The 27,092-nt window shown below is 51.8% G+C and overlaps 1 protein-coding gene across 2 annotated transcripts in view; it reads left to right on the top strand.

Moving 5' to 3' along the window:
• Positions 1 to 27,092, top strand: part of RASSF5 (Ras association domain family member 5) — a gene marked incomplete at its 5' end in the record, with an annotated part of 71,079 nt that overhangs the window by 23,641 nt on the left and 20,346 nt on the right. The window contains one exon of one of the 2 annotated variants that reach the window (XM_082658778.1): positions 3,736 to 3,857. In XM_082658778.1, the coding sequence (XP_082514904.1) occupies positions 3,736 to 3,857 (122 nt within the window). Of the gene's footprint in view, positions 1 to 3,735; positions 3,858 to 18,335; positions 18,693 to 27,092 lie in introns of those variants that run through there. The other variant, XM_082658779.1, reaches the window with a different exon arrangement.

Genomic DNA, 27,092 nt, shown 5'->3' with positions numbered 1-27,092 from the left:
CCTCTGGGCTGAGGTAGAAGAAAGACTATATCTTTGGACATAGGTTGCCATGGCCTCTGGTCCTGACCCCCTTGTTCGAGATGGTGCCTTTGGTGGTGACCTTCAGGGACCAAGAAGGCCAGGAGCAGGGCTAGTAGAAGTAGGGAGGTGGTCCTGGCCTCAGCTCAGCACTTCCTGGCCTCCTTCCTCTGCCAGTCTGCTGCTGACCTCTGGAGATGGTGTCCATGAGAAACCCACATCCGTTCGAGACTAAGGGCTCTGGGTTCCCAATATGGCCCAGGGTCTGTGTTATGGGTTGAATTGTATCCCCCCACCTGGCAAAAAAATAATATGTCAACGTTCTAACCCCCAGTACATCAGAATGTGACCTTGCTTGGAAACAAGGTAGTTGCAGATGTAATTAGTTAAGAAAAGGTTGCACTAAGAGTAGGATGGTCCCCTAATTCAATATGACTGGTGTCATGTGAGGATGACCATGTGAAGACACAGGCATACAGGGAGAAGGCCATGTAGAGACTGAAGCAGAGATGGGAGTGATGCAGCTGCAAGCGGAGGACAACCGAAGACTGCCAGCAAACCACAGAAGCTGGGAAGAGGCAAGAAACGATCCTCCTACAGGCTCCAGAAGGAGCGTGAGCCTGCTGACAGCTTGATTTCAGACTTCTGGCCTCCAGAACTGAGAGACAATGATTCCAGGTGTTTTTTTTTTTTTTTTTTTTTTGCGGTACGCGGGCCTCTCACTGTTGTGGTCTCTCCCGTTGCGGAGCACAGGCTCCGGACGCGCAGGCTCAGCGGCCATGGCTCACAGACCTAGCTGCTCCGTGGCATGTGGGATCCTCCCGGACCGGGGCACGAAACCGCGTCCCCTGCATCGGCAGGCGGACTCTCAACCACTGTGCCACCAGGGAAGTCCCAATAATTTCAGTTTTAAGCCGCCTAGTTGGTGGTGCTTTGTTATAGCAGCGAGGAAACCAATACAGCCTGGGTCTGAGGGTAGCGCACAGGAGCCCTCTCTGCACCCTGGCATACAGTTCCCTCTTTGAGAAGGGCCCCTCTGTGCTTGTGTCTCCATCATTCCTCCTATCTTGAGGCAAAGATGGCCTGTGGGGGTTTAAGCACTGGGCTCCAGTGGAGACAACCCTGCCTTGGCAACCTCATGAATGTCCCCACTCAGAGCACATGAGGCCTGCAGGCTACTGGTTGTGGCTGGGGGGGCCTTGCTTCTGTGTGTGGAGAAGGGATGGGGCCTGTGACCTCATCTCTGCTGGCCTAAAAGCCCTGGGCTTAGCATTTCCAGGGGCCAGGAAATATCAAGACGTGCTTCAGTGGTTTTGCTACAGTCTGTGATTACACGGTCTGATGGGACAGGCTCATTGGTGCTCAAATGTGCTTTTTATAAAATCCCAAACCACTCCTCTTGGAGTCTTCTGTTCCCCCGCTCCGTCCAGCTCAGCGTGAGGCTGTAAAAAAAAAAAAAATGTTCCTGTGGTTTTGGTGCTGTGTGTGTGTGTGTGCACACGCACGCATGTGTGTCAGCGAGAGGCAGAGCACAGAGAGACAGACAGAAATGGAGAGATTCAGATGCACAGGTGGACACAGAGTGCCCGTGTCTGCAGCACACAGAGTTGAAATAGGAGACTGGAAGACTTCTTCCTTTCTCAAGACGCTCTCCCCTTTGGGAGCCAGTGGCAGCTCTCACTTGAGGTAGAGCTGGCGAGTTTCCACTCCTTGGCAGCCCCGGAGAATTCTTCATCACTCAGAGCTTGGCCAGGAGCTGGATAGGTGTGTCCCAGGAGCAGAGCCCAGACAATGCCTCTTTGTGTGGGCTCTGGCCTCGGTGCTCCCTTATCAAAGCCCTGGCATTTCTGGGCACTGCGGGCAGGGGAGATGCGGTCTGCACGCCACCTGTGCCCTTCACCCCCACCAGGGGTGAGGCCGTCCTCGTGCCGGGCAGAGATCTCCTACTGGGGGAGCCCAGGAATGCATGTGGGCGTGGGCGGGGTTATGGTGCGTGGCCCCGAGTGAGCTGTACCCATCCCCTCTCCAGGTGAGAGCATAGCTCCTCCGGAAGAGAGCTGGGAATGCCCAGAAGAGGGTGGAGTGTGAAGGAGAGGATGTGGCGTGGGCCTCACCTGCAGGCACGAGGGAGGTGAGCAGTAGGGCTTCTAAATGCCATCCCAGAAAGGTGGTCAGGACTTCAGACCACTGAGTCAGAAGGTTGCAGGCTTCTGGAATCTCTTCATGTCCCCACATTTGCTGGGTGCTCCCCTGCAGGCATTAATGGCAAAACCTGTACAAGGAGTGTGGTCCAGGTGCTCATCTTTGGGGATGTAAGGGAAGGGGGCAGCTGGGGAGAGTGGGGGTCTCTTTCCAAAACTCCCCGAGAGCGTGGGGAGAAGAGGAGACTCACCCCTACCGCCGCCCCAGGACGGAGTGCGCTTCACAGCTTTAAGAAGATAGTCCCAATGTGCCGAGGTTTTGGAACTTGTTAAAAGGAAGGAAAAGAGTGTCAGGAGGCTCAGCCCTTATCAGCCAAAAGTTGTCCCCTCGTCCCCAGGTTATACAAACAAGTCCAGGCTGTCGTGTCCCCTGCCGCATCCCCATGCACCTGGCATCACAATCGAGCAGCTTCTCATGGAAACTCCGGCAGCCTCCCTCAGCTGGGCCTTCCGGCTGAGCTGTGGCACCTCCGGGACAGGTGACCCTGGCGGGCCCAGCAGCTTCTGTGAGAACCAACCTCAAATCTGAGCATGTTGCCTGCTGATGGGCTTAAGTTGATTTCTCTTGCTGCCCACCTTTTCTTCACTCCCATCCTCCATACACACGCCCCTCCCCTGGCCTGCCCCAGCCTCTCTGCCTCCTGCCCCCTTCAGCTTCACCTCCCTTCTGCCAAGGAGGCTCCAGAGAGAGCCCTGAGGAAGCTGGAGACTGCTCGCAGCCTTGGTTCTGCCACTGAGCTGTGTGTCGTTGGGCACCTAGCTTTACCTCTCTGAGCCTCAGCTTCCCCATCTGCGAGGTAGTCCCCCAGACTCTTTGCAACTCTGGTCGTTAAGTCTTACTTCCGTGGAGGTGAACATTGTCTAGGAAATAAACGTGTGCTTTTCCCCGAAGCACCTAGTTTTGGATGTTGTCTGTAAGCTACGTCAGCTGGGTTAGAGAAGCCACCCCACATTTCTAGATGGGGCAGGGTCAGAGACAGGTGACAGCCCTTCCTGTTGATAATAATGCCTTTGTCCCTGGAAGCACCTTTAATTTATTAAGACCTGTTCTCCCTTTAACTATAAACGTCCTTGTGCACTAGGCAGGGCACTTAGTACCTATATTTTACAGACTGCAAAACAAGGCCCAGAAAAGTTAAGTCCTTCCCCAACGATCCGTGACCCCTGGTGATTAACGTAAATTAGTAGAAAGAGAGCCAGCCAGAAGCCAGATGATCTGCCCTTAGAAAATCACCAATGTCCCTAAGGCCCCAGTTTCCTGTCTGTAAAGTGGCAGTAATAATGGTTGCAGGGTCACGCACAATAACAGAGGCGCAAATACTTTGCAAACTGTAAAGCACCTGTTCACCTTCACCATTCATGGTGGCGCAGAGAGCGGGTGACATTCTCACGGTGTTCTCCCCCCTCCGCTTCCCTCCTGCGTGCTCTTCCCTCCAGGAGATACACGCCATCTTCCAGGGTATTTCTCTGGGCCTCCTATCTGGCCCCTAATCCCCCTATGGTTCTCTCCCTCCAGACTGTAAATTCACCTGCCACCCGGAGTGCCGCAGCCTGATCCAGCTGGACTGCAGTCAGCAGGAAGGCCCCTCCCGGGACAGACCCTCTCCAGAAAGCACCCTCACTTCGACCTTCAGCCAGGTAGGCAGCAAGGGCTCAAGGACCGGGCTGGGAACAGCCTCTGAGGTGTCCCGGGCTCCCCTGTCCCTCCCAGGAGCTCTGGTGAGCGGGAGGTGGCGTGAGTGTTCCACATACACTGGATGTTGAGGTCCCCTTCTGGCTGGATGGGGTCCACAGCACACACTCTGATTCTGCCCCCAATTCTGATGTGGCGGGCGAGGGTCCCACACCACCAAAGCGATCATCTGACACCCGCTGGGTGTCCTTCAGTTCACCTCAATTCTGGCACTATCTGTGCGCCTCCCCACCACCACTTCAGACACCAATGGAGAGGCTGTGTTGTCACCTTCTACAGCTCCCTCCTTGGGTTCAATTAATTTGCTAGAGCAGCTCACAGAACTCAAACATTTTACCTACTGGATGATCAGTTTATTATAAAAGGATCTAACTTAGGAACAGCCAGATGGAAGAGATGCAGAGGGCAAGGTGTGTGGGAGGGACACAGCTTCCATGCCCTCTCCAGGCGCCACGCTCCCTGCACCTCCACGTGTTCGCCAACCCAGAAGCTCTCCAAGCCCCAACTTTTTGGGTTTTTATAGAGGCTTCATGACACAGACATGATTGATTAAATCATTGGCCAGCGGTGACTGATTCATCCTCCAGCCCCTCTCCCCTCCCCAGAGGTCAGGGGGTGGGACTAAAAGTTCCAGTCCTCTCCTGGCAACAAGCCTGCATCCTTAGGTGGCCTCCAAAATCACCTCATTAACATAACAAGAAACACCTCTGTTGCTCTCCTCACTTAGGAAGTTCCAAGGGTTTTAGGAGCTCTGTGCCAGGAAAGGGGACAGAGACCAAATATATATTTCTTATTAAAAAACCACAATATCACACCCCCTCTTCCAGGTGGCTGGGGGGATGGAACAGAATCGGTGACACTATTGAGAAGTGCCCTGTAGTCCACCCCAAGCACAGAGCCTGCTTTGGCCTAGGGCTCCAGCCATAGGTGTGGGTATGGGTAGGGGTAGCGGTGGGGGTCCCAGAGAAAGCTCCTGAGGATCCTCTGAGGCCTCGTAGCCCTGGGGCAGTGGGGATGCTGGGACTGAGGCTTCTCAGCACATCATCCTGCCTGCCAGTCAGCCAGCCAGACCAGATCAACGTCAGAGGGTCTGTGCAAATGTTCTTTCCCTGTGTCAAAGGGCCAGGAAGTTAATGCCCAGAGCAGCTCTTGGTTCTGGGCTTTGCCAAGCCACTTGAACTAGGGCGTGTCTGACCTTTGATGTCGAGGATTTGGGAGGGAGACAGGAGAGCGTTGTTTTTAATTCTTGCATTGATGAAACATTAATTATCTACTATGTGCCAAGCACTGGTAAGAGTGGGGATAATAAATGCTACATCATAGTTCTGGTCCTCAGAGAGCTTACATTCTGGCGGGGAAGGCAGAATACAACCAAATAGTATATAGTGTGATTCATGTTTCAATAAAAGTACGAATGAAGCATTTTGAGTATACGGTGCAATTGTTTCTGTTGGGAGAAATCAGGGAATACTTCCCAGAGGAGGTGACATTTGCTGTAAGCCTTAATGTATTGGTCAGATGTTGCTGGTTAAGGAAGTAAGGAGTGTCCATCCTTACTGTAAGGACATCATCCATTTATTTATTTAACAAATATGTTTTGAATGTAAAGCATGTGCCAGGCCCGGGAATGCCAGGGACTTAGTGATGCAGTAAAGTAGGGGAGCAAGACTTTAATTAAACCCCATGTTTCTGAGAGAAAAGCCCTGGGTGCTGTGAGAGACAACACAGATGCTGAATGACTGGTTATTTCCTCAAGAGAATACAAGTGGGCCTGGGGAATCGGGGTCCAGTCCCAAGTCCCCAGACTAGCCATCCACACGCTTTTTCTGACCATGATGTACATGCTCAACAATGTTCAGTCACCTGGTCCACCCATGGGTGCTGCCGGCCTCCCTGCTGTTCCCCAGGCCTTTTTCTCCCACTGGGAAAGTAGTACTAGAAAGCAAATATGATGTGTATTTTTATAAGAATGATATTGAATTCATTCTAAAAAATATATTTTTTAAATTCTGTACATCCGAAAGAAACTTGGAGCCGCCCCTCTCCACTGCTCCCGCGCCCCGTGGCCCAGGCCTCGCTGAGCCCTCAGACACCCCGGCCATGGGGCGGCCTGGGCCATCCGCAGCGTGAGAGCGGGCAGGCGGGAGGCATCGTTCCAGCCTCGGGCCCGGCCGCTGCTTCCTGCCCCGGCTCCCAGCATCACGCACATAGCCGTGGAGTTCCACATCCGGCACAACTACCCCTGGAGTAAGCTGCCCGTCAACGTGAGGCAGAGTCTTGGAAATTCACAGAGAGAATATGAGAAGCAGGTTGTCCTGTACACTGTTCGCAGTCAGTTACAATATAGAAATACTTAAACATGTCAAGAAGATGAACCCAAGTACTATGGGGAGCTGTGCAGTCGAGAACATCTCATGCTGTACCCTTGCCATTTATCAGATACGGTAAAGGCCTGAGGATAGCACCATATTATCCTGGGATCATGGATGACATTATGAACAGTGAGAAAAGTTAGGATTCATTGCCCAGTTTTACTGCTGCTGCCTGCCTAAGGCTTCTTGGCATGGGAAGAAACCAGTACATTGATCTGATGAACCCGTGTAGATCATCAAAAATTTTTTTCACAAGGAAAACGGCCCATGATCTTTTACCAGTAAAGCCAATGGAAATTGCCAGAGGCATGCTGAGTGGTGTAGGCTGCATATATCACAGAAGATGGCATAAAGATATGCAGTTTGCCTGAGAAATGTGCTATTGATAAGATCATTGATGCAGGCCCTCAACTCTCTGCATCACCAGATTACAATGTAGTACCTAGTTTATATAACACAGGATTTATTTATCTGGATGTGCTAATATCTGATGACAGTTATACAGTAGTTCCTCCTCTTGCAGGTTTTGTAATGAATCGAGTGCAAGGTGATTGTTTTGAAACTCTGTATTTGTTTCCATAGATGAGCATACTAGTATTGCGGGTCTTGCAAATGCACTTGAGATAGACCTATCCCTGGTTAAGGATGCTGTGTCATTTGGGGTACTGCCGATTGGGGTTTGCCCACAAGATAGGACTTCCCTAGCGGTCCAGTGGTTAAGACTCCACGCTGCCAACGCAGGGGGTGCGGGTTCAATCCCTGGTCAGGGAAGTGAGACCCCACCTGCCGAGCGGTGCAGCCCAAAGATTTAAAAAAAAAAAAAGGACAAGTAATAAATTTGGATCAACTTCGTTCATCGTGGAGGAATGCTCCACCCGTAAACAGAATAAAGTAACTCGTTTATTTAGTATGAGAAAAAAATTATGTACATCCTCCACACACTTTGGAACTGGAACTGTTTATAACGTAGTCTGAATGTAACCAGACCTCTTGGGAGGGCCTTGCCCTGTCCCGGGTGAGAAAAGGAAGGGAGACAAATCTGACCCCCAAAGCCCTGGTGAAGGATGCAGAATTTTGCTGAAGGTTTTCTTTAGAAGATGGAGGAGGGAAGTTACATAGCACACCACATAACGACATTTACCAAAAATCTTATTTAAACGACTCTTTATTTTCCCACTTTTCTTTCCCATTGGGAACTTCCAAGTCTCTCTTCTTTCTGTTCCCCTCGAGCCTACCCATCCCCCATCCCAGAGCCCGCTCACCCCACTCCATCCTGCATTTCTCCTTTGGGTCTCTGTTTCTTCCTCTAGAGCAGCAGGTCTCAAATGGGAGGGGGTGATCTTGCCCCCCTCCACCAGGTGGGACCTCTGGCAGTTACTGGGGACATTTTTGGCTGTCACAGCTTGGAGGAGGCTACTGGCACCTAGTGGGCAGAGGCCGGGGATGCTGCTAAACGGCCTCCATTGCACAGAAGAGCCACAGCCCCGCAGCAAAGATTCATCCGGCCCTAAATGTGAGCAGTGCGGAGGTTGAGCAACCCTGCCCTAGAGTGGCTCGGCCAGCTCTCACGGGGGTGGGAGGGAAGGCCCCAGAGCAGGGCCTGGGGTTTGCTGCATGCCTTGTCTCATTCCCAGAATTTCAACAGTGAACAGGTGTTTCCAGATCTGAGTATTTGGAAGCAGAGTGACTCCCTTCCCTCTGCTGGAGAGATGAGTCAACCTTGGAATTTTCTGGCAAGCTAACTCAGGGCTGTGTCTAGAGCAGAACCACCACTGAAATATAGAAGAAGCCAGGAGTCCCTCGTGGGTGCCGCAGAGCAGCACGCCCACCGGCAGCCAGCCTGGAATGGGGTTTGCTCCCGGGCCGGCTGGGTTGGGCTGCAGTGTTTGTCTTGGACAGGCCTGGCTGCATGCTTCAGGCACAGCTGGGACAGGACCTAGCCTTCTGTCAATAAAACCTGGGCCCTGCTCCAGGCTAACTCGCCTTTTTCTAAAAAGCTTGTTTGTGCCGATTTCTGCCTTGGCTCGATTTTCTGTTGCGTACCCGGATAGAGCTTTCGTTCACCTTGACCTCGTCACCCGGTCTGAGCTAACCAAATGTGCGAGTGCCGTTTTCGGAGTGGGGGTGGGCATTTGTTGTGGCCCGGGCCCTGGTCAGAGCTCCACTAGTTTGGAGGCGCATGGCTGTTAGGAGGTCTCTCCGCTTTGTTCTTGAAGAAAAAGAAAATCATTGATCTTCCTCCATCCAGAAGGAACCGCTGTTAGTTAACATTTTTATATTTTCTTCCTGTACGTTCATACATTTTTCAGAACACAGTTGAGATCATCCTGTAGATAAGTGTTTGGCCTCAAACTTTGAAAAGCAGTAATCCCAAGGTTCTGTCTGTCTTCTCTCTGCCATGCCAGACAGAGGTGGGGAGGGAGGAAGGGGAGGGGGTGTGAGGGGGCAGGGATGGGCTCAGAGCCCCAGCTGCACTCACAAGGTGTGTGGTTCGTGCGTGTCTCTCTCAGGTGGAGAAACAGAGGAAGAGTGGATGGAAGTTGCCTATGTTTTTGTCAGTCTCTGCTTGGAGATCTCAGAGGTCTGTGATGTCTGGTTTTTCTCTTGGGCACCCATGCTGACCAGGCAAATCCCCTTCAAGTCTCCCCCAGATCCCTTCAGTTTAAGCCTGTTTCCTAGAGGACATGGTTACCATTGGCTAAAGATCACAAAAGAGCTGCAGTTCTTTTATTTGGGGGCATGCTCCAAAGACATTATACTTCAGGTGGTCCTAAAGGTGCTCTTATCCTGTCACCCCTGTGATGAAAAAAACTCCCAGTAGCTCCCCAGGGCCCTGGGGATGAAGTGAGACCTCTGCTGGTTTGGTTCAGTCCTTTCCTTGCCTTTGGGGAAGCAGATCCCAAGAGAGGAAGCCCTTGCCCACAGCTGTTGATGTTCATCATAACCCGCTGCAGACCAGGGGGGTCCTGGCAGCTCTGTTCCCCAGGCCTTTGGTGCCACTTTTCTTGGTACATGGAATGCACAGATGACAAGACCAAAACGTAAGCACTCTTCCTTCCACTCAGCTCACTTGCAGCCGGGGAATGAATCTTATATCCATCAGGCCCCGATTCCATCCCCTCCTCCTGGCCCTCCAGAACCCAGGAGCAGCATTTAGAAACCAGGCTCCCAGGTCCCCACCTGCCAAGTCCAGCCCCTCCCCCAGCAGTTCCCAAACCTCACTTGGGCACTTTCCACACTTGAGATTCTGGCCATATCAATATGCCACCTATGCTACTGTTTACTTAATATTTCTCTTTACATAGATTTATTTGAGTAAACTTAAACTGTGTTAAAGGAAAAATTTTAAATCCTTCAATCACCATTGATGTACTTAAGATTTTTTTCCTGACACACATTAAATTAATATTTAATCTCTAAAATTAAAAACACAGTATGCCTAAGGACTGTCTCAGATTCCTTCCACGCATAGTTATGGAGCCAGGCATCGTTCTAAAATCTTTTCAGGTGCCCTCAGTGGGAAATGCTGCCTACAGAGGCTGCACTCTGGTCATCTGGTGCCCTGACTACCAGGGCACTGGGTCCAGCCCCTTCCTAAGGGGCACCGTGAGCAGTGGTGAGAGCCGCAGGGGTGCCGGGACGGAAGTTCCAGCCACCAGCACTAAGGCCAAGGTGCTTTACAAAGGAGGGATGGATCTGTATGAACTGACAAGGAATAGTGCCAACAGAGACAAGTCACCCAGTGGTACATGCAGGACAAGCCCATTTGTACTGTGTACATATGTGTGTATGTGTGTATGCGTGTGTGTCTAAATGCAGAGTGAGGGCTGGAGGGCGCCCAGACAACTGTTCGAAGGGATTTCACTTTGGGAGGGGGTGGGAGGTGATGGGTAGAATGAGAGAACTCTCGACTTTTGCTGTTTGCTTCGGGGCTGTTTGAATAACCAGATGCTGTCATGTGTTTCTAGTGTAACATTTCTAAAAGGCAATACATATTTTCTTAAAGAAAAGAAAGAACCCTGGCCTGAGTGACAGGAGAGCTAGGCTCTAATTCAGTTTGTGTAGATGACGATCTTGGCATGTGACTGGGAACAAGCCTCTTAGTTTCTCTGAGCCTCAGGTTTCTCCTCTGAGAAATGCTTGTTGTGTGGCTCCGGTGAGAAGATGTATGTGAAAGCATGTCAGTATCACCGGGTGACATTCCAGGGCCGACTCTGGTGCTTCCAACAGCCTTACTGGATTATTTTTAATCGTGTCACCCTGTGATGGAAACCCTCAGCAGCTTCCTATTACCCTCAAAATCAGTCTAAATCTGGATTAGCACACAAAACCCTTCATGGTCTGGCTCTGCCTACTCTCCACAATCCCAGAAAGATGGATTACTCTCCTGGATATAAAGCCAGGACACTACAGCTTTGTGGTTTGGCGGGTACTTGTTGCTACAAGACTTAACGATTATCCCCTCTTCTGCGGCCTGAGTTATTGCTCTACTCTGTTGATGAAAAGACTCAAGACCCTGTCCCCATTCACCACAGGGACAGACGGCTTCCAGGGTGGATCAGCCCGGCCTGCTGGTGTTTCAGCCCCACAGGTCAGGTCGCTGCTGCCTTTCTGCCTACGCACCCCACCTCCACCCCTAGCCCACCGCTGTCATTCCTTAGCAGGGCCCCCGCTGGAATCCCCTCCCTCAGCCCCTGCAGCCACTGAGCAGTGACTCAGCTGGAGTGCAGAGCCGAGTTTCCTGGCTTCCAGCCCTGTGCTCCCTCCGCAGCCACACCAGTGTCACCCTACTGGGAGCTCTGCTTTTCCAGAACCCTCCAAAGGAGGAAGCGACTGTGACCGGTCCTGCCCCGGCCCTCCTCCCAACGTCACGGGCTAAACCCAGAACTACCACACGGGGGAGCCAGGGAGCCGGGAGGGGAGAACCTGGGGAACCAGGTCTATCTCTGCAGAGAGGCTGGGGCTTCCTAAGGAATGCTCTTTTTTTTTTTTTTTTCTTTTGCCTTTGAGAGGGTCACTCAATCCTTTCGCGTCCCTTCTCTGTCATGCTGTCTGCAGAAAGAATTGAGCTTATCATGTGGCCTGCGTGAAGAAGCTTACTTACCTTCACTCCTAATATTATGAATTGTAGCAAAGATTTTTCATCTTAAAACAATATAATAATATCATTACTGTTAAGCTAAATGCTTTAAAGTCACAAAAACCAATAAAGCATTACAAGAGGTCTTCTATTTAGCACTCAAAGCCTTCTATCCTGGTTTGCCATTTCTTCCTTTCACCATGATACACTTCTAGTCTGATTTATCATTTCTTTGTGCCTATAAATTCACAACCTTTTCTCCTCTGCACACGGATTCTGATAATGACGCCTAAGTAACACTCTTGATTGATACGTGCACACCTCTCTGGGAATTCTGGTCCCGGGTCTCCTCTGAAATGCTTGATAAAGGTTTATCAAACTGAATTGTGACTGATAACAACAGTAGCTAACATTTGTTGAGGCATACCATGTGTTCTGTCTGCTTGTTTTTTCAATTATTGAGAGAGGGGTGTTGAAATCCCAAATATAATTGGGAATTTGCCCATTTCTCCTTAAAGTTCTATCTTGTATTTTGAAGCTCCATTATTCAGTGCATAAACATTTAACATAATTACATTCTCTTGATTAATTGACACTTTATCATTATGAAATAACCTTCTTTATCCCCGGTAATGTTCTTTGTTCTGAAATCTACTTTGTCTGATGTTAGTATAGCCACTCCAGCTTTCTTTTGATTACCATTAGCGTGATATTTCTTTATCCATTTCTTTACTTTTAGGCTATTTGTGTCTTTATATTTAAAGGGCATTTCTTACAGACAGCACATAGTTGAATCTTGTTTTTCTTAATCCAATTGGATCATCTCTGCCCTTTAATTGGGTTATTTAGCTCATTTGCATTTAATGTGATTATTGATATAATGAGATTTTAAGTCTCTCATCACGCTGTTTGTTTTCTATTTGTCGAATCTGTTCTTTGCTTCCTTTTTCTTTTCTTCCTTCTTTTGGATTAATCAGATACATTTTATGATTCCATTTTATCTCATTTTTTGCCAGCCCATCCTCAGGGGCCAAAGGAAGGAGCTGGTCCCCAGCTGCTCTGCTCCACTCTGGCTATATCTGGGACAGTTGCTCCCCCATCCACAGATTTCCCTCCACGCTCTAGAAGCCAGGAGTGCTGGCCATAGCTATCAGTGATTGGACTCCACTGAACAGCTGCCTCTAACGGGAGCTGCCCTAAGGCCTCTCTCAGCAGCCCAGGCCAACCCAGGGGAGCGCAGTTCTGATCAGACAGAGGGGAACGGCTTCCCACCAGAAGGCACTTGATATCCTGGCTCCAAGGAGGGACAGAGCTCTAGTACTTATTTCTTGAGAAATCCTTAAGCACTGGAGACATTTCTCCATGCTCCTCACAGCCCCACCCACTCCTTCTATCCTAGCATCAGTAGGTGTCTGAGATGACCTCTGGCTGGCCAGGTTGTCCTGAGGCTCTAAGGAGGCAACAAGGCTCTCTTTCTATGTGTAGTAGTGCAAGAGTTATTCACATGTCTCACGCCTGTGACCACATTGCCCTGGCTACTGGAGGACTGAAGAGGGCCACGCGAGGGATGGGGTTGTTGATCAGAAACATCTTTTATGATTCTCTAGTTTCCCTAAAGGAGGGCAATTAGATGGCAGACTCCGGGTGCCTGACTCAGGCCCAGCATGAGCTCTTCAGGGCTTCTGCTTCTTGGTAGGGGCTGATTTAACTGCCTTTGGTGTTTGTAAGTGTCAGGGCTTTATCGAAGCTGTCAGCCTTGCAGCCAAGCGAGAGAAGTGTGGAGTGGGCTAGAAGCCCCGAGAAAGTGACTCTCCTGTGAGTCAGCCTAAGTCGTGTGCAGCCATGTACCTCTTACAACAAGAAGTCACCTGGAGGGAAATTGAGCTCTGTGCTGTGCACAGTGGTTTAATGCTGTCAAATGCTGCTCTCCGGATGGAGGGTGGCATTCTTAAGATTCACCCCAGAGAGGACATCTGAAAAAGGCTGCTTCTGAGAGGCAAGGTGGGGGAGGTGTGGTCGTGGTTGATGAACGTGTGTCAGGAAGTGGGAGGACACAGGAGGATTTTGACAGGCAGAGGAAACAGCGAGACCACAAGAGGGCAGGGCGGCTGCTGGGAACGTGAATCAAATGTGCGCGGCTGTAAGGGATGCGTGATTGTGGCTGGAGATGGGTATGACCTGTTGGCTGGGCACATGCTGTGAAAGACCTTGAAGGACCCACTCTGGAGTTCAGGATATCGTTGTAGGCACTGGGGCATCACTGGAGGAGACTGTGATGAAAAATTGTCAGACACAGAAGGCCCTGGGTTTGAAATCTGATTCCACCATTTACTAGCTCTTTGACTTTGGGCAAAATGAGCCACCCTGAGCCTCAGCTTACTCATCTGTAAAATACGTTCTTGCAGGGTTGTAAGGATTAAGAGAGAGAATGAAGTGTGTGAGAGCTCGGTAACTCCAATATAATGTCTAATTTCACATCGTTCCACTGCACTGGCCGTTATGAGAAGGCAGGAACTATGTCTTCTTCAGAACATCCAGTCTAGTGCCTGCCATGTAGAAGGTGCTTAGTGATTATTTGTTGAATAAATGAATAAGCTTGATACTAGGTCGTGAAACTCAGTACTTATTCAATAATTATTAGTTGACATCTGAATGGAAAGGTTTTATGATAGAACAACACTGATCAGATCTTGGTCTAGAAGGGTAACTTTGGCAACAAGGCAGTGAGGAGTTTGGAGGAGGCAGAGATGGGAACAAGGGAAACTACGGGAAGGCTTTGCAATAATCTATGTTGATGGCACTCATCAAGATAGGAAATTCTAGGGCTTCCCTGGTGGCGCAGTGGTTGAGTGGTTGAGAGTCCGCCTGCTGATGCAGGGGACACGGGTTCGTGCCCCAGTCCGGGAAGATCCCACATGCCGCGGAGCGGCTGGGCCCGTGAGCCGTGGCCGCTGAGCCTGCGCGTCCGGAGCCTGTGCTCCTCAACGGGAGAGGCCACAACAGTGAGAGGCCCGCGTACTGCAAAAAAAAAAAAAAGATAGGAAATTCTAAAGGAGGGGGAGCAGGTGGAGGGCGAGGCAGGGAATGTCAGCTCAATTTGGACCTGTTGAGAGTGAGGCTCTAGCGGGGAGAGTTGGGTACCCAGCGAGCTACTACAGGTATTCATCTGGAGCTACCTGGAAGAGAGAGAATTATGAGACGTGTGTATAAAGTACAGTTGATACCATTGGCCTAGGTGAGACTAAGCTTCCAGGGAGAGCACGGGCACATGGAGGGGGGTGGAGAAAACAGTCAATGGCTGAACTCTGGAAACTCCCAGTGAGCCAAAGGGAAGACAGGGTCGTAGGAAGACTGAGAAAGTAGCTCCTGACTTGTTTGTGTCGGACTGCGATTTCAGGCAATATGGCTAGTCTGAGAGCACCCAGGATAGATGCTTCATACTCTGCAGAGCCTTCAACAGCTTGGGGTCTGGAGTCAGACCAGCCGGGCTGATTCAGCTCCACCATGAGCTAGCATGTCTGACTATGTGCAAGTTACTTAACCTGCCAGAACCTCCTCTTCCATTCTGTAAAACAGAGATAATAACTGTAGCTTCCTCGTTGGTATGCTGTAGGGATTAAATGAGAGGAAGCACATAAAGTTACTGGGACAGCGCCTGCACAAGGCGGCTAATGATGATTTCAAAACAGCTTTCGGGGAAGGGTGGGCCCCTCACCCCATTTTCAGCCTCTGAATATGTGGGTCGGTCATGAAGCCCCCAGTCTGATATCTGGACTCCTCGGTTGCTCAGATGAGGAGACCTGAGGTCCAAAGTTGCTCACGATCCCACAGCAAGCTGGAGTTGGAGCTGGGCCTAGAATACCAGCTCCCGGCTTCCATTTTTGTACCACAGCTTTTCTGGAACACAGACCCACAGGGTGGATTTAACAAGGGGATCTGGCTACGTGTCAGGATGGCATTTGAGAGAGGAAGACAGCTTAAAATAATGTCTTTCATCATCTGACGCTCTGAGACAGGGAAGTCGCCCATCTACCATTTCAGTGGGGCTTTCTGAAACCCACCCCGCAACCATGATGCCATGGCTTTGCGGCTCCGGATGCTGCATCTTCAGGTCAAGACTCCTCTTCCTGGGACCAGGGACAAGAACAGCCAGTTCCTGTCCTTGCGCGTTCACTTCCAGAGCCTTGAAAGGCTGTTGCCCAGGCTCTTCTGCCACCTTCCGTCCTTCCCTGGTCAGGTTACCACTACTGCTGATTATTCATGGGGAAGAGGTACAGACAGAGTCACTGGACACTGAAAAGAATCCAGTCTTCCTCCTTTTGGGACTGTGGAGCTTCTATCTGGATTTTTCCTCCTGGAGGCTGGCCAACTTATTGTATCGTATGTGATCTTTGCCGGGTTCAGAAGCATCCCAGGGTCCTCACCAGCACAGTCTCCCTTTTGCTGGTGTCTTACACGTGGCTTCCTTCCAAGCCTAGACTCACTGACAGGTGGAGTGGGGGTAGAGACAGAGACACTCACTAGGCTTTGAGAATATGTAATGAGCTGTAATGGAACAGGCTGCTTCCCTCAGTTTCCTCATCTGTAAAATGGGGGTAACATCTGCTCTCAAGCTTGTAGAGCAACCTAGGTGATGAGGTAAAAGGGCTTTGAAAAGCTCTATTCAGATGTCAACTTTCATAATATTTGGACTGGCAGGGAGCGGCACCCTAAAAGAATGCAGTGTCACTTAGACGTTTCCTTAAGTAGGTCTGGCATCTAGCGTGCTGCTCACAAGGAGAGACTCACGCTGACTCCTGGGGTGCTTTGGCTTGCGGCTCAAAACGCTTGCTATTAGCTGTATTTTAAGATTGTACATTTAAAATGTGTGGCACTGGAGCTGCTCTGCAGAGGTCCCTGTGTGGCTCCAAGGACACAGCGTGGCCAGAGAATCTGGGGCCTGCTTTTTTTTTAAATATTGGATTCCCAGTGAGCAAGGAGGTCCTTTTATAAAGAAACGTGCGTTCCTTCCCTGGCTGAACAAAGCAGGTAGGCTGTTACTGATGGCCCAAGGGTCACGCAGGTCCCCCCCCCCGCAGCATTCATCATTCTGGCATTGGCCTTGGGGTGCTGCTGAGGCCAAAACCTTTTCCTGGACCACAGTTTCTGGGGTACCCCCCCCGAAAGAAAACCAGCCTTTAAAATATTCATTTGAAGAAAAGATTGCTCTAGACAAAGCCAAAACCTACTTCCAACCCCAGTAATGTGAGTTCTTCCCTGGAAACACCCCGTAGCTCACCTCAGCCCCCACCCCCAGCCGTTTACCTCCACTTATCTCCCTGCCAAGGTATCTCCTAGCTCCCAGTATTGACCATTCTCCGGAGCTGAGGCTGGTCAGCGGGCTGGGGCGCTGGCTCTCAGCTAGCTCGTGTTCGTGCCTGCCAGGCACTCACTGGCTTCTGGAAAAAAAGACTGTGTGGGAGGATGGAGCCAAATTGGGCTGCAGTTTGAAACCATCCTGAGAGCTGACAGATTTGACTAAGATGGGGGAGGAAGAGGGTTCCTCACAAAAGTAGCCAGGGCTTAAAATGGAGTTGGCAGCTTGCAGTCTGGGGGTGAGTCTAGCCCTCCACCCAGCTTGTGCCCCAGGACTGGATTGTTTCAGAACTACAGGAGACACAGACTTGGAGAAAGTCCTGATAACTCCTGTCAGCCACTCTCTGGGGTGCTCCCAGGGTCCCTCTGGGGTCCCCAGGCCATCAGACTCCACAAGCATGGTGCCCCTGGCATTGCCAGGCTCTGAAGGCTTGTTTTTTTTTCCTGAGACTCCAAGCCCCACTCTGTTGAAAGATGTCAGCACACACACCAAATCAGTGCCATCCCTGCTGAGAGACTGTACATCACAGTAGCTAGAAGCACAGGCCCTAGAATTGCACACACCTGGTTCTGAGTCCCAGAACACGCGTAGGAACACGCGTCCTACGCGGTCTATCTCAAGGCTGTTGGGAAAGTTAAGTGACAGACTGCATGTAAATCACCAGGCATAGGCTGTAACTACTGTGGATGAAGGATCTGAAGGATTCAGCCCGTCAAGGGAGGTGTTCCTTCATCCAGTCTGATGGAGAAATGTAATTGAGCTGTCCTTGATGGGAATCACAAGATCTAGCGAAGACCCCTCTTGGCCAGACCACCAGAAACATGCACCAATCACCTGGGTGGTGTCCGCAGGCTCCTTTATCAACCTGAGGCTTCCTGAAGGCCAAGTTCCCCGTGTGGGTGGAAGGGCCTGCTTGCTCTGCAGTTTGCCATAATTTTGCATATGATTTGCATATGCTTTGGGGGGCCCCTGCCGTTTCTTCTGGCATTTCCGAGTTAAAATATTGCTGCTTCTCCAGACAGGCCCAATATTGATTTTCTTCTAATGCAGTCGCTTCTCTAACCACTCTGATTGACCTGGCTCCTTCACCCAGTGAATGGGGAATGAGAGGGTGAGGTGCGGCATGGATGGGGGGAAGGGAGGAGGGACACGGTCGACCTTAGAGCACGTGCTACTTCTGAACCTGAGCCATCCTGGGCGATGAGAATGAGCTGCTTCCAGAAGGATGAAGAAAGGAGAGAGGGAATTTTCTCCCTCGGGTCCATCCTAGTTCTGTTCCTGCCCTGCATCCCTAATCTGACTCGTGATGCCCTAGGTCCACTTGCCAAAGTGGTCCAGGGGCAGGGTGGGGAGGCGCAGGCCTGGGGCGGGAGGAGGGGGAGGGGCGCCGCGACAGCCAGCGGCTTTGAGGAACCTTGCGAGAGGAAGTGGCTTCCGAACTCCTCTGCGTGCAGTGAGAGAGAGGGGCAGGAAAGGCGCGGGAGGCGGGGGAGGTGTCGAGTTGGCGCTCGGCGCACGGGGCGGAGGGGGGAGCCGGCGAGGAGAGGCTGAAACCGCAGATGACTAGTGAGTTGGAGAGCGAGGTGAGCGCAGCGGGGTCCAGGTCCGACCCCCGTGCTGGCAGCCGCTGGGGAACAGGTTACCCCGCCGCCCGAGCCACTCGGGCCCCAGTGTAAAAAACCGAGGCAGCCGGCTCCGGGTCTGCCCGGCCCGATAACGGACTCGCTCCCCGGCGGGGCTAGAAGCTCACGCTGCGGCCGCCTGGGGAGGGATCCCCACCTCCCTCCGCCGCATCCCGAGAGCCTGGCCCCATCAGATGCGCCCGCTGCCTCCGGCCGGAGCTCCGGGCTAGATGACAGTGGACAGCAGCATGAGCAGTGGGTACTGCAGCCTGGAGGAGGAACTGGAGGATTGCTTCTTCACTGCCAAGACCACCTTTTTCAGGAATGTGCAGAGCAAACATCCTTGGAAGGTAAACTTAATAATACGAGAGACTTTCATTGTGGGGAAATAACCTCTGTGGTCTAGAAGGGAAATCTTGCACCTGGCAAACAGGCAGTCATGTCTTACGGGCGTGGGTGGGCAGTTGCCCTGCGCACCCTCTTGAACTTGTTGGCCGAGGAGACCACGGGTTGGATCTGGAGCCCTTTGAGGGCCACCGGCAAATGCTCCTTTCGGCATTTCTTGTCCCTGGACCTTTTCAAAATGGCTCTCTAGGATTTGGGGACAGCGCTTGGCTGGTGGTTCGGGGACATGCTCACCTGTGCCTGGGAGGGTGACCTTCCCCCAAATGCGAGCTTTGAATCTCTCGATGGCAAATGGGTGGCACCCAGTCCCTCATTAAGATAATCATTAACAGGTTGAGACTTCCGTATTGCAAGTGGCCAGAAACCATCTTAAAACACAGTCCCGCAACTTTGCAGAAGTCTAGGGTGTTTTTAGAAGCAAACTAAAACTTCCCTCCTAGGTCACTGTCCTACTACCATTTTGACTTCCTGGGTTAGTTGGGGATAGCCTAAAGGAGTTTGCATGTGTTCCCTAATGGGGCTGTATGTGCTAGACACCCAGCTTGCCTGAGTCCCCTGGCCTCGCCCTCCCAGTGCAGCTGCTTATCTGCCACATACTTGGTGGGAGTGGTGGTAGAGCTCCGTTTATTTATTTGTTTTGTTATTTAGCTGAGAGGGCTCCAGGCCAGGTCCTTGCCTAAAAGGGCCTGTTTGTAGACTGAAGTGAGCGGTTAACTTTCACAGGTGTGTGCAGGCTCATCATTAATTTAGCAGTCCCACACTGAGTAGAACTAACCAAAAACTTCCCCAGGCCTGACTCTGGGGCCTCCGTGGTTAATAATTCATGTTGCCCGTAGGGCCCGCATTGGCTGGGGTCTGACCTTCAAATAAATGCCCTGGACTTTTCAATTGCGAGAGGACACCCAAGAATCAGAAGAGAGGTTTTGATTTTAGTGTTTGAAGGATCAACTAAAACAGGCTCTGGAACCAGCACCTGTGTTCTGGGGCACCCCTTCGAGAAGCTGCACTTGTTCTCAAGGACTGGGGGCTGGGGTAAGGAGGCCTCATGCAGAAAGCATGGCTGCAGAGTGAGGTGTCCAGCTCTCTCTTGGAGTTCCTGCCTCATTGTGAAGACCCCCTCCCACCCCACCCCCACACATACACATACACATAAGGGCACTCCAGCTCTCTGGGGTCTTTATTTAGACCAGTGGTTCTGCACCTTAGCTGCACACTGGAATTACCTGCAGAGCCTTAGAAAATGTGGATACTTGGGTCCCACAGCAGGGGAGTCTGATTTCCTTGGTCTGGAGTGAAGCCTGGGCATGGAGATTTTGAAAAGCTCCCCAGGTACTTCTGAGATGCAACTGAGGTTGAGAACCATTGCTCTAGAGAGTTTTGCTGCTGCCTGGGAAGGAAATGGTTCCTGTTTTTAGAACAAAGTTTAGCTGCTGCCCTCACTGCCCGCCAGGCTGTAAGCCCTCGGTCCCAGAAGCTGGGTTTTTTGCATGATTGGATAGAGGAAGGGGCACTGCAAAGCTGAGGTTTCTTTCGGTTGGCAAATGAAAAAGGTATCTGTTTCAGATATTTCTTGGGAGAAACAGAGATATTTGTCAATAAGATATGCTGGGGTGGGGTGGCAGTGGGAGAGGTGACTTGTTCCTTGGTCCAGAGAGCCTCCTCTCTTCACTGTCCCCCCAGATCCCCCTGCAAGCATCACTCCTGAAGATACACCTTCGGTTTGGCACACACATCAACTCTACTTTGTCTGGTTCTTGAATTCATTGCATGTCTTGAGGCCTCTGCATAGCCCCCTACCTCATTTTGCCCAAGTCTATAAGCCCTCAGAGGGCGAGAATCCCTTCTAAGAAACGGGTTTTGTTGAACCCCACACAGGGTGATAAGGATAAATGCTTCAAAGGACAGAGAGGTGGCCATGGCCCCTCTTATCCCCGGCCTCTGCCTGGCTGCAGTGTGAGAAGAGTCTTGACGGAGGTTCAGAACTGCTGTCGGGGACTGTTTTTCTCAGCACCAGACTTGCCATGCGCACAGCCTTCTCCGGGGGTGCAGGGCTGCCTCTCATCGGGGAGCACTCACTGGGGCGGCCCCCGGCTGTGACGGGGTGCGCGTGGCTGACTCAGGAGCTGGCGAGCTTCATCCACATATTTCAGTCTCTGGTCCGTCTGGGTGTTTTCCCGCCTTTAATAACATTTTAGCTCTCTCTTCTCCCTTGCAGCCACTTCTGGAAAGGGTTTCAGAGAGACCTGCCATCTCCTGACCCCATTCTGACCCCTAACATTGCTTTTTTCCTACCCAAAGAGAGATCGCATATGAGCTCCTAGGAGAATTTCTCCTTCCTGTCTCCAAGGAAAGGCGTTTATGTGCTTCCCGGTCGCCGAGAGACTGAGGGCCGCATTCAGGAAAGGCCAAGCCGGCTTCTATAATTAGCCTTGTCAGAACAACCTGTATCTGCTGCCTGCGCGCCCCTGGCTGGCGCAGAGCTGCGGGGAGCCTCCTGCTGTTCTAGGAGCCTTCCCTGGCCCGGCCTCCGAGGAGCCCAGGAGGCCTCTCACCAGCCCCTTGGGCAGGATGTGGGAGGGTGGGGAAGGGTCCTCATTCACAGAGAGGAGGCCCTGAAGAGAGGCAGCAGCAGAGGAAGTGGGCCTAGGCCCTGGGCCCCGGCTTGTTCTCTCCTTTCAGAAAACAGCTGCTTCCTGGGGCCTAGGGCCTTCTCTGAGAGGGGCAGAGAGACCCAGTTTTCAGTCTTCGCTTCAGGGGGCTGAGGTGGGGCCCTCCGGGGACTTCCCCCTTGGCTGCTGGGCACGATTAGATTGCTCACCCGGGGTCACGTGTCCAAATGGGGCTCTTGGTGGCTTGGGGGAAGCCCAACCTGTGTGCTCAGAGATGCAGCCCAAGCTGCTCTCAGGAAAGTGCACACACGGTCACTCAGTCCAAGACACTGGAGTTGGGTCGGGGTGGGGGGGTCATTCGAGGTCACACAGAAACTTCATGACGGACCCAGGGTTAGAACCTACATCTCTCATCTCCCAGCCCAGAGGTTTTTCTGTTTTAGTCCCACAAAGGGCAGGTTTTGGTGATGTGTGGGTCTGGTGACTGGGACCTCTGGGCATCCCTGCCAGCTGCTCCTTTGTTCCTGTCTGGGATCTGACTCTGGAAGTGAGGCCAACTTCCACTCCCATCGGTTCCCCAAATGCCTACAGAGGGTGGCAGTTTAGTCCCCCTGAGCAGGGACACGGGCACTCTGAGCTCCCTCTGCATGTTCCACGGGCTGCGGGACCCCAGGAGCCATCCAGAGCATCGGGGTGAACGCTCTGGGGACACAGAAAGCCCGCTGCTTGCAGCACGTCAGAGCTGGAAGGACCCGGATCTGGCACCTCACTTTACAGATGGAGAGGCTGAGGCCAGAGAGGCGCGAGGACTTCACCAGGCCAAATACCGGGCTGGGCGGCGCCAGGACTAGCCCCCTCTTAGAAACCTTGTTAAGAGCTCTTCTCGGTCTTCTTCACTCCGTGTGTGACAGGGGTGAACTGCAGTCCTTGTCCTCTCAGAGCCTTCTACAAAATGGAAAGACCCAAACAACCTCGGGCTAGGAAAGAGCTGCTGAGTCCTTACATCTCTCCACTGCATAAGGCCCTCACCGTCCCTCCGTTCCTCAGGCACAGCGGCCCAAGAAACATTCACTCTACACTTGACACTAGCAGGGGTCCTTCTCATCAGTCCCTGAATCTTACAACTTTACAAGTTCTTCTTCGTGTCTATCCTAGAACACTGCTTGCTGTATCTTCATCATGCGTGTTTTCTTTGTGGATATGGAGGTGCAAGTTTGGCTCCATCTGTGGTTAAATATTATACTTAAGCACAGCTGGAATACTTTCCTATGCCACCCCCCACCCCACCCCCCATACCCAGGCCCTCCCTGGTCTACACTGACACCATTGATTCTTGAAAAATTCAAGGAAGACACAAAGAGGAAGACGTGGCGGGGGGGGGTGGTCTCAGAGGTCACTGTCCGAAGCCACTCCTGGTTCCGTCCCTGCACTTGCCCCATCTCTTCTTGGGCCTCTGTGGCTCCAGGGACGTCATCCAAGCCTGACAGCCCTGGGACCCGTCAAGGAAATCCCCATCTCTCTGCCAGCAGCAGGAACACCCAGGTCTCAGGCTCAGCACCTGCCCCTGACCTTCTTGGCATGAGAGAAAAGAATACTAAAAATAAGTAGGTTCCAAATTTGAGCAATAAAAATTAAATCTTCAGAACCGTTGGACCATATAACTGCTTTTCTATGTGCTTTCTCAGAAGCCTGCCCAGCTCGAGACTCACCTCGAAAGATGCTTCACGCTAGCGCAGCCACACGATAGCCTCCCTTTGGGGCTGGAACCTGTATTCCCCTCCTGTGGAATTTACTTCTCTTTGCTTCTCTGGCCCTTCCCAGTGTTCCTTTTCTCCGTGAAGATGGTAAACCCTGTAAGATCAGAACTCGCATCCCCTTCGGGCGCAAGGCAGCACCAAGTACTGGTTACAGAAGCAGGCGCTGACTAAATGCTGGTTGAGTTCAGTTGCTGCATGGTCTCTCTTGCATCCTGTATAATCAGGGTGGACCAACTGTTGTAACAAACAGCCCCGTTATTTTCAGTCATTGGATATAATAGAAGTTTATTTCCCTCTTTAAGTAAAGTTACATTGGCAGGTGGGGCTCAGGGTAACACATGGGAGGTTTTGTGGGCCAGGCCCGGAAATGGTGTATGTGTTTTACACCCACGTGCTATTGGCCAGAACTCAGTCACGTGGCCACACCTAACCACAGGGAGGTTGGGAAATGATGTACAGCTGTGAGCCCAGGCAGACGAGGAAGCTGGATGTGGTAAACACTTAGCTGTCTCTGCCGCACATCCTCCTCCTACCTCTCTGCTCAACCACCGCTGGAAGCTCTGCTCTGCTTTTTTGGTGAAGGGCCGTAACCTCTGTCTCTTTGCCTTTGTACCTCTCCATCTGTCACCAAGGATGTGCTCTTCCTGGGATGGGGGTGTGTGTGTCCTGTCTCCCCCAACTACACTGGGAACTTTTTGAGGACAGATGCTTTTCCTTACTCAGCACTGCCCCGGTTCCTCTGTAGCATCCGAAGCCTTCAGTGGTGCTTACAAGGTTTGCCCTGGCTACTGACATCAGAATCTCTCTTTGGATCACTCTTTGAAAATGGAGTGTCAAGGGTCCACTCTAGACTTCTTGGCTCCTGAATCTTTGGAGGTAGGACCCTCAAATCTGCTTTTTTAATACTTCCCCCTGGTGATTCTCATATATACTGAAGTCTGGGAACCACCAGTTTAGGAAATGTTTGGTAATTGATGACTTCAACTGGAATTCAAGACGAGCATTTATCACAGATTCCAGAGAGCCTCCTAGGCTGGAAGCCCAGGAGGTAAAGGGTTTTGTCCCTGGTCACACAGCTAAGTAGAGACAGACCAAGGACTCAGAGCCCCTGGGTCCCTGCTCAGAGCGGTCCCCATTACTCTCACCACAACGTGCTAGCAGGGATGTTGAGGGGACGGCCCTTGGTGATCATGACCGATGCGTGATGTAACGGAAGCAGAACTGTAAGCAAAGTCCTGGCTTCTCATCTCAGCTCCAGCTCTTAACTGAGGGGCTGTGGCCAAAACACTTCAACCCTCCAGACCCAGGCGCTTCATCTGGTCCTTTTAGCGAGTGCGATACGAGCCTGTCCTTCTTCTTTATCTGAGAGTCCCTCACCACTTTGCATGGGAGCAGAGCCTTCTTACCAGTTTCTCATGGGACTGGCAGGGATAGATCCTGACTACCAAGTTCTCTAAATTGTAAGGACTTCCCTAGGGTGGGGTCAGGAAGGGGGCCTGAATGGCTACATGAGCCCCCTCTCCAGGACCACCTGGGACTTACCCAAGACATCCTCACCTTTGTGTTCCAGATTCCTCCCCTCCCACCCACCCCTCTCTCTTCACAAGTTTAGACTGTTTATCCTGACTCAGCTGGCTTTTCCCTCTAAAGCAATTCCAGTTATAGCTCAGGGCGCATGCAACAGCCATTCACCCACGCAGTTTAGGGAGAAAGGAAGATTTTACACTGGTATCAACCTTGAATCCTAGCTCTTAGTTTACACCATCAGGTTGGACTCTGGATCTAGCTTCCACCCCATGAGCTTGAAAGGGAGGCATCGTCGGGCCCAGCCTGGGTGCCCAGCAGCATGTGTTCCCATCCCTCTGCTGCTCTCGACTTGCCAGGTAACACACACCTGTGTGCTTTCCAGCTTGGAGATCCTCCTGTGTGGAGGACCCAGACCTGTCTTCATTAGGGCCTCGGTCTCCTCTTCTGGATGGCTCAATCTACCCATAAAGTAGCATCCCGGTCCTGGCCTGGCATATTCTCTGCGGATAAGAGGCCCAGATAAATTTGCCAAAAATCAGGAGCATTTAAGTTCAGAGCCGGGAGGAAGAAGGAAGCTGTAGTGGCAGAAAACTTCAGGTTTCCCTCCCTCAGCCTGTGGCTTCTGTCCTTGGTGCTGTCCTGGTCCCTGTCTCTTCTTTTCTCCCACCCCACCCCAGCTTTACTTATCACTCCCCAGCCTACATCCCCCATCTCACCTCTCTTCTTGGCTCTAGAATACTTTTTTTTTTTTTTTGTCTGCTTCAGGTCGTTGAGGCACGTGGGGTCTTTTGCTGCGGCACACAGGATCTTCGTTGCGGCACTCGAGCTTCTCTCTAGTTGTGGCGTGTGGGTTTTATGGTTTTTTTTCTCTCTCTAGTTGTGGCGTGTGGGTTCCAAAGCACGTGGGCTCTGTAGTTTGCAACCCTCAGGCCCTCTCGTTGAGACGCGCGAGCTCAGTAGTTGTGGCGTGCGGGCTTAGTTGCCACTTGGCCTGTGGGATCTTAGTTCCCCGACGAAGGATCGAACCCGCATCCCCTGCATTGGAAGGTGGATTCTTTACCACTGGACCACGAGGGAGGTCCCTAGTATAGATTTCCTATAGCCTATTGGAGGTCTCCCATGCTCCTCAGATGCCTAAAATTTAGTATGTCCAGAACCAACTCGTAGCTCTGCCCATGACTGATTTCTCTCCCTGTCTCTACCCCACCCTACTAGTCCCCTCCCTAGCTTTGAAACCTCAGGGGTCTCCTCGCTCATCCCTTCCATCCAGTCTGTCACTGTGGCTTCTGCCTCCACAGTGTCGCAGATGTCGGTCTCTCCTTTCTGTCCCCCACCCTGCCCTATGTTGGGGGCTTGTCACCTCACCCCTAGATGCTCCAGGAGGTCACCTAACCAGTTTCCATCCTGTTTCTTCTCCTTCTGTATATCCTGCATTCGATGGCATATCGGTCTGGTGTCCTGAAGCCTTCGGAGCCCCCCATTTGCTTCCAGAGCAAAGCCCACACTTCGTTCCTGCTCGTTATGTAGCATCCAGGGCCCCACAATGCCTGGGCTCAATCAAAATGTTGTGTTTTTAAGTTTCTTATATCACCGAGCACTGGGGTGCTGGGAGATACAGAGATGGATAAAATGCAGTCTCCACACTTAAAGACCTATGGCCCCAGCCACGTTGTGTAACAGACCCTAGTTGCCCCCCTTCCCCACCCATGAAGTGTCTGGATGGGGGCCCCTGAGCAAAGGGTCATCCAGGGGGAAGACACGCTGCATCTGCCCTGCAGCCACGTGACTCTCATCAGGACCTGGCAGCAGCTCCCAGAATCAGAGAGCCTGGGGCATAGCTTAGGAGGGGGCTGGGGACAGGCTGGCAGTGACAGAGCTGCAGCAGCCACTGAGAGGGTTGGAGGAGATTGACTTAACCTCTGAAAAGCAGAGACTCCTGGAGCTGGAGGAGACTGTCAAGGGTCTTTACAGCCATTCCCCTGTTTCCGAGCAGGCCTGCATATAACTGACACAGGCAGGGAGGGAAGCTGTGCTCATTACCACCATCCTCCTCCAACCCATTCATCAGTCCTCCCTTGTCCACGGTGCTAGACAATGTGACTCCAGCTGGTTGGATCCCTGCTGTGTATGAGGCTACAGTTCGAGGCAAAAAAAATCAGGGAGGGCGGCAGCAGAGCGTTTCCGCCTAACAGACCACACTGGCAGAATTTCTATTGCTGTCAAGCCGAAAGGTTGGCATGTTCAATGAGGTAGTATGTGAGAGGGGCTTAGCCAAGGGCGAGGCCCCCACCCCACACTCACCCGACCCCAAAACACATGCTCTTCCCACCACACACATGGCATCTCGGGTGAGAGTCAAGTTCCGAAAGGCTCCAGCTAAGCTCAGCTCTCCCAGCTCTAATCTGGTGACCTGCCGCAGGAAGCTGTTTTTCTCATTCAGCCAATTTCCTGA

This window comes from Grampus griseus, assembly GCF_964374135.1.
Source record: "Grampus griseus genome assembly, chromosome: 1".
Lineage (NCBI taxonomy): Eukaryota > Metazoa > Chordata > Mammalia > Artiodactyla > Delphinidae > Grampus > Grampus griseus.
Note: the sequence above shows the minus strand (reverse complement) of the source record. Positions and strands in the feature narration are given on the sequence as shown.